This window comes from Odocoileus virginianus, chromosome 33 (genome assembly GCF_023699985.2).
Source record: "Odocoileus virginianus isolate 20LAN1187 ecotype Illinois chromosome 33, Ovbor_1.2, whole genome shotgun sequence".
NCBI lineage: Eukaryota > Metazoa > Chordata > Mammalia > Artiodactyla > Cervidae > Odocoileus > Odocoileus virginianus.
In genome coordinates this window covers 25,689,701-25,696,980 of record NC_069706.1, presented here as the reverse complement: position 1 = coordinate 25,696,980, position 7,280 = coordinate 25,689,701, and the positions used below count along the sequence as shown (strand labels likewise).

Below are 7,280 nucleotides of genomic sequence, written 5' to 3'. Positions count from 1 at the left end.
TCCTTCCCTCCCTCGGCTAGGCTGCACCTCTAGGGAACTGGGGACCGTTCCTGACCCCGGCGGGTTCGCCCCTTTCCGCCTCAAGACTCCTGGCAGTCACCCGACCCGAGGGTCCAGCTTTTCTGCCCTTATGCTTCCGTTGGCTTCGTTCAAACAGGCCGCTTTGGGCATCACCCAATCAGAATGCTCGATCTTCGGCCGCCGCCCAATGAGCGCGTGGAACGGGGGAAAAAAGGGCGTGAAGCCCAATCGCAGCGCCATCACACTTGAGGGCAAAGAGGTTAGGCAGCCGGCATGGCGCTCCGGTCAATAAAATCGATAGCTGGAAGCTGCCTGTGTTTCAGGCAAAGGCGGTGCAGTAGCGGCGCCGCCATTTTCGCCGAAGGCATCTTCCGGTGCCTTTCACCCAAGTTCGGGCAGGAGTTTCCTGAATAACAGCGAAAGGTTTCCGTTAGCCCCGCAGGCGGCTGATTCCGGTTCCCGCCGGGCCTCCCCGGCACGCTCCGCACGGGTCCGGCGGGGGCTCCCAAATCCCCGGCCCCTCCAGCGCCCAGGGGCCGAGGCTGGGAGGGGGAAGGCCGTGGTGCCGGCTTCTCGGGTCCAATGGCGCGGCCTTCGGCTCTGCTCCCTGCGCGGGGACCAGGAGAGGCCAGACCCGGCCGGAGAAGGGGAAGGAGACCGAGGGCGGTGAAGTTCGGGGACGTGGCCTTGTACTTCTCCCGGGAGGAATGGGGGTGTCTGCGGCCCGCGCAGAGGGCCCTATACCGGGACGTGATGCAGGAGACCTACGGCCACCTGGGCGCGCTCGGTGAGGCCCGGCCCAACCTGCTTCCGCGGGCCCAAAGGGATGGAGGAGCTGGGGGTGGGAGGAGGCAGGGACTCTAGAGGTCCAGGGTCGTGGCCTGCGACCAGGTTGTGTCAGGGGAGGAGGACGGGCGCTGGGCAGATGATGCCACCGGCATAGATCAATCTACCTAGCATTGTGTATGAGCTGGGCCTGACTGGTTCTCCTTCCCCCAGGGTGCGCAGGTCCCAAACCAGCCCTCATCTCCTGGTTGGAACGAAATACCGATGATTGGGAACCGGCTGCCCTGGATCCACAGGAGTGCCCAAAAGGGGTAGCAGTCCAAAGAAGTGAGTGAAAAATGCCTCTGGAGGGCTTGCAGCCTCTAATGACTCAGTCCAGAATTTTTCGGTGCCGAGGGGTAGCTATGACCCAAGCTGGAACGCTCCATTTACTGTGTTTATGTTCACCACTTCAGGATATTTGTCTCTTTGATTGGTGTCCAGTCCCTGTTGCCAATTTCTGAACTGACCACATGCAGTTGTCTGTTGTGTAAATGGATCAGTGAACTTCTAAAAAGAGTTACCACCCTCTTGGGGCTCCCCAGGTGGCTCAGTGGTAAAGAATCCACTGCCAATGCAGGAGACCCTGGTTGGATCCCTGGGTCAGGAAGATCCCCTGGAGAAGAAAATGACTCTCCATTCCAGTATTCTTGCCTGGGGAATCCTATGGACAGAGGAGCCTGGTGGGCTACAGTCCATGGGGTCGCAGAGTCAGACATGACTGAGCAACTAAACTTCCACCTCCACCACCCTCTTGCCTCCTTCCCAGGACTCTGCCTCCAGCCTGTTTTAAATTGGGCTCTAAGAGAGCCTACAGCGCTTCCCTGGAAGCTCTGAAGGTAAAGAATCTGCCTGCAATGCAGGAGACCCAGGTTCAATCCCTGGGTCAGGAAGATTCCATGGGGAAGGGCATCGCACCCCACTCCAGTATTTTTGCCTGGTGAATTCGGTGAATAGAAGAGCCTGGTGGACTGCAGTTCATGGAGTCATAGCGTCAGACAGGACTGAGCAGCTAACATTGAGAGAGCCTATACCTCTGAGTTTTCAGATTTGGATTGAAAGGCTCCAATGGGGCAGAGTGGTCTGGCGTGCACTGGCCTCTTTGCCCTTCTGGCCAGGTGACCCTGATCAGTGCAGGAATCTTTAGCCTTCAGGATGAAGCAAGGCTCTGATTAAGGCCATTCAGGTAGAAGGACCCCAGATCCACCTACAGGGGCAGATGCAACTCTGGGCTGGAGTTTCTTTGCCAGGTTCTCTAAAAGCAGGGATTTTTCTAAGTTTTGACATACTTCTTGCTTAAAACTTTTCAGTGTTTGCCCAGGCAGTTGTCAAATGGTTGGTGGTTAAATGTAAGTCAATTGGGGAATTTGGTGAAAAGACACATTTCTGGACCCTATCCCAGAACTATTCATTTACTCATATAAATGTGTGTGTGTGTGTGTGTGTATTTTCAATAGCCCCAGTTGATTTTGCTGTATGTTTAGGTTTGGTTCTCAGAGTGTGGTGTCAGACAACCACCAGCAGCAGCAGCATCGCTTGAGAGTGTATTAGAAAATGCAGAATCCCAGGCCCCACCTTAGACCTGCTGAATCCAAAACTGGGAGTAGGGCCCAGCAGTCTGTTTCATGCATGCATGCTCAGTCACTGAGTCGTGTCCAACTCTGGACTGTAGCCCACTAGGCTACTCTGTCCATAGGGTCCTCCAGACAAGAATACTGGATTCGGTTGCCATTTCCTCCTCTAAGGGATTCTTCCCAACCCAGGAATTGAACCTTCATCTCCTGAGTTTCCTGCATTGGCAGGCAGCTTTACCGCTGCATCACCTGCGAAGCCTCAGTGTGTTTCATTAAACCCTCCAAATGATCAGGATCACAATAAAATTTGAGAAGCATGGACTTAGAGGGCCTTATGATCTAGTTACTGCCAGATCATACCTCATTTGTTTTCATTTCCTGCCTTAAATTTAACCTCTTCAAAAACTTCTTAGTCTGCTTAATCTTTCCAAGAAACCTTCCCTGACTTCTCCAAGCTGGATTAGGGGCTTCGGTAATACCCTCCATATTCTGGAGCAGTATGTCTCACTTGGTTGGTTGTCTGTGTCATTAACACTCCTTGAAGATGGCGTTGAGTGTGATTGTTTTATAACCTGTAACACTAATAGGAAAGAGTAGAAGCGCAGTATTTGTTAATTTCTCCTTTGTGTCCCTGTAGAAACCAGAAAGAAAAATGAAGAGAAGGAAGTATTCCCACCTAAGGAGGCGCCCCGAAAGGGGAAGCGTGGCCGGCGGCCCAGCAAACCCCGTCTGATCCCCCGGCAGACCTCAGGAGGTCCCATCTGCCCTGACTGTGGTTGTACCTTTCCTGATCACCTGGCCCTGCAGAGCCACAAGTGTGCCCAGAATCTGAAAAAGCCTTACCCTTGCCCAGACTGTGGGCGCCGCTTTTCCTACCCGTCCCTGCTGGTCAGTCATCGGCGGGCACACTCTGGGGAGTGTCCCTACGTTTGTGACCAGTGTGGCAAGCGGTTCTCCCAGCGCAAGAACCTCTCCCAGCACCAGGTCATCCACACAGGCGAGAAGCCCTACCACTGTCCTGACTGTGGCCGCTGCTTCCGGAGGAGTCGGTCCTTGGCCAATCACCGGACCACGCACACGGGTGAGAAACCCCACCAGTGCGCCAGCTGCGGGCGTCGCTTTGCCTACCCCTCCCTGCTCGCCATCCACCAGCGCACACACACCGGAGAGAAGCCCTACACCTGCCTGGAATGCAACCGGCGCTTCCGCCAGCGCACCGCCCTGGTCATCCACCAGCGCATCCACACGGGCGAGAAGCCCTACCCGTGCCCGGACTGCGAGCGGCGCTTCTCCTCCTCCTCTCGCCTGGTCAGTCACCGGCGGGTGCACTCCGGGGAGCGCCCCTACGCCTGCGAGCACTGCGAAGCCCGCTTCTCCCAGCGCAGCACGCTGCTCCAGCACCAGCTCTTGCACACGGGGGAGAAGCCGTACCCCTGCCCGGACTGCGGCCGCGCCTTCCGACGGAGCGGCTCCCTCGCCATCCACCGCAGCACGCACACTGAGGAGAAGCTGCACGCCTGTGATGACTGTGGGCGCCGATTCGCCTACCCCTCACTGCTGGCCAGTCACCGGCGCGTCCACTCGGGCGAGCGGCCCTACGCCTGTGACCTGTGCTCCAAGCGCTTTGCCCAGTGGAGCCACTTGGCTCAGCATCAGCTCCTGCACACGGGGGAGAAGCCCTTCCCCTGCCTGGAGTGTGGCCGCTGCTTCCGCCAGAGGTGGTCTCTGGCGGTCCACAAGTGTAGCCCTGGGGTCCAGAACTGTGGCCCTCGATCTGCCATAGGGGCGCCTAGCCAGAAAGGCCAGGCCCTTTAGAAGGGGAGGGACTGTGTAAGTCCATTTCACTTCATGGAGGGGACCCAGAAAAGGGAAGGAGCCCCCTGATCATGTAGGGCAGAGTCAGAACTAAAACCCACCTCTCTTGCTCCACAGAGCTGAACTTTAGTGTATTCTACCATGCTGGCTGCCTTAATACATGTGTCTAGAACAGACAGTCCCAGTTAGGAGAGGGGACATTATGCGGTAAAAACTTTCCAACCTGCCCTGCCCTAAAGGACTTGCTGTGTGTGGGGTATCAGGCTAAAGGTTCTCCCCATCTAATTTAGGGACTGTGTTTTCTAGTTTGTGCATGCAGTCAGGAGGACGCAATTCATGGGGTGCAAGATCTTCCCCCTCCTCTGCCTCTTCTTCCTTGCTAGGTTTGAAACAAACTTGGTTTAGCCCCCTTTTGACAGTATTCCTTCCGAGTGGTCTTCTGCCCTTTAAAACCTCCCTTGACGCAGCTCACTACCTCACAGGCGGGTCCTTTCGCTCTGACCTTTAGAAGGCCCTTAAGCACTACATTCTCCTTCCCTGGAAGCCTCGCCCCGAGTGTGTTTCAAACTTGATCTACACTGCAGCCCTTCAGAAAACTTAAGTCACAGATACGTTGTCTCCATGTTTTCAGGTTAAGCAGCCTTAATTTGGTCAACCATTCCTAAAAGACAGGCTTTTGGTTCCCACACGTGATCTTTGCCCAGGCAGGTGCTGGTTTTTCAATGTCTTTTTTAAAGAGTCATACAAAATAAGCCAGCATCACAGTGTGCACTATATCCCCTTGGTCTGTAATTGTTTGAACAGGTCTAGATTGCACTGGATTTGGGGGTGGTGACAGTGTACCAGGGCTTTATTTGGTTGCAGACACCTATATACCTAAGCTTTTTCTTTTTAAACCACATGCTAAGTCTTCTGCACCCTGAGTTTGGAAGTTTGGTTCAAGGTAGGTCTGGGACATAAGCACAGTGAGCTTTGGGAGACTGATTTTAAGGAAAAGCAGGGCGGGGGAGCTGTGGTGTAGCAGCAAGAAGTAAAACTAGGACCAGCTTGTACTTTATCTGGTGGATTTGACTTTCTTGGGAACTGGGTCTCACTCCTCCCTGATTCTCATGAGAACGAGGAGACACTAGTACAGAACCTTCCTTTGATTCTTGTCAGCATCTTTCATGAAATGAGGTGAGGCCATTCAGGGAAGTTAGAAAGTTAGGTAATTGAATATGAAGCAGAAGTCTAGTCATCAAATTGTGTTCACGCCTGCCTCACAGAAGCTCCATATGGCAGCAGCATGTTTTAACCTTTGATGTGCCTTCATGGCACCCATCCCTAAGTAGGTACTCAGTAAAGCTTTACTGAATTAAATAAACAAGGCCTGCCACTTGGCCTTGGGGAGCTGCACCAAATTGGAATTTCCAAACATGATGTATAGTCCAACCCTTGAAGTCAGTCATCCTTCTACCCGTTGCTTCTTCCCTCATTTCTTCTGCCATCAGCCCCAGGGGTGTGTGCCTGGGGCAGAGTGTTTGTAATTTCCTCTGTTCTGGTCTTTAGCAAGTTGCATTGTAACTGTTTCTTCTTGGATTGATGGGCTACCCCCAAAGCAGGGGTCATATCAGATTGGGATTCATTAAAATGTCTGATGAGTGACTATGTTCCTTGTGGAATTATTGTTTATAAAATGTAAATCTAGTTCCTTGACTGAGGAGACATTTTTATAGTTCTGATGGAAACCTTGCACTTCCCTGGCAGAGACCTATTAGAATTCTGCCTCATGTTCTATTGTAGAACTGGTTCTTTACCCTACTTTTATCACCAGGCTAACCCAACTATTTCCTTTCCTAGGAATTTTAGAAATTTCTTTGGACCTCCATTGTAACTCATAAAATTTTAGAGCTGTTGGTAGGCAATCCCAGTATGTGGTCTGTGGAGGGCTGAAATGAGACAAGTTCTTAGGTTTCCTCATTAGTCCCAGGATCCCAACTTCAGCTGGTTATCTTCAACCAACTGTAGCCAGTGGGAGAGTTTTTGTTTCTGGCTGTGCCATTTAGCTTTTGGGATCTTAGTTCCTTGACCAGGAACTGAACTCATGACCCTTGCAGTGGAAGCTTGGATTCTTAAATCACTGGACCATCAGGGAAGTTCCTATAGTCAGTTGTTGATCCCAGTATTCTTCCAAGTAATTCTCTCTTCTGCTTTTGGTAGTTAAAGAGTTTATGTTACTTGTGACCAAAAGAATGAACTAATCTACAGTGCCATTATGGGTCTATCTCCCATCTGTCTTTATGCCTGTGTGTGGGCTATGGAGGAAGACAATTACAATGCTGCTGAGAGGAGCCAGCCTTTCTGCTCCATCCTCAGCTGAACTTTCAACATTACTATCTTTCATTGGTCCCAAACCACTGACTGCCTTCTCTTTCACTAAGAAAACAGAGTGTCAAATAAGAACCCCCTTAACATTCCACTCTATATTGTCACTCTGAAAGTTCTGTGTGATCACTTGTTACGTGCTGTCAGGGGAGGCCCCTCATACAGTGCTTCCCAATACAGGTATGCCTGATTTCCTCTACTTCTGCCCCATCATGGACTTTGCTCCATCTATTATTCTCTTAAGTTTTATAGTTCAGAGTCTTTTTTTTTTTTAAAGGTACAAACATACCTGTAAAAGAAAAAATTCATTATTTGGCTATACCAGGTTTTAGTTGTGGCATGTAGGCTCTAGTTCCCTGACCAGGGATTGAACCTGGGACCCCAACACTGGGAGTGCAGAGTCTTGACCCCTGGACCACCAGGGAAGTCCTACTTTCAGAGTCTCTTTTCTGGAACATACATCCCAACCTATAAACATGCTAAAATCTGTCTTTAAAAACAATAAATTTCCCTTGGCCTCTGTCCTAATCTCCTATTTTCAGCTAAATTTCTTGAAACAGTAGTCTACATTCACTGTATCCACTCTGTTTATTCTTTGGCCCATTGCAATAGTATTCTAGCCACTTTGTTGAGCATCTACGATGTGTCACGTACTGTGTTAAGCACTTTATATACATTCCT

General features: G+C 51.4%; 1 protein-coding gene across 1 annotated transcript; it reads left to right on the top strand.

The window, feature by feature from the left end:
* Nucleotides 1-450: 450 nt before the first annotated feature.
* ZNF689 (zinc finger protein 689) lies at nucleotides 451-5,880 on the top strand. Its single transcript, XM_020901609.2, has 3 exons — nucleotides 451-808; nucleotides 1,021-1,134; nucleotides 3,058-5,880. Exons 1-3 carry the CDS (start codon nucleotides 604-606, stop codon nucleotides 4,233-4,235), a joined length of 1,497 nt encoding a protein of 498 aa, XP_020757268.1. The 5' UTR covers nucleotides 451-603; the 3' UTR covers nucleotides 4,236-5,880.
* The last annotated feature ends 1,400 nt before the right edge of the window (nucleotides 5,881-7,280 follow it).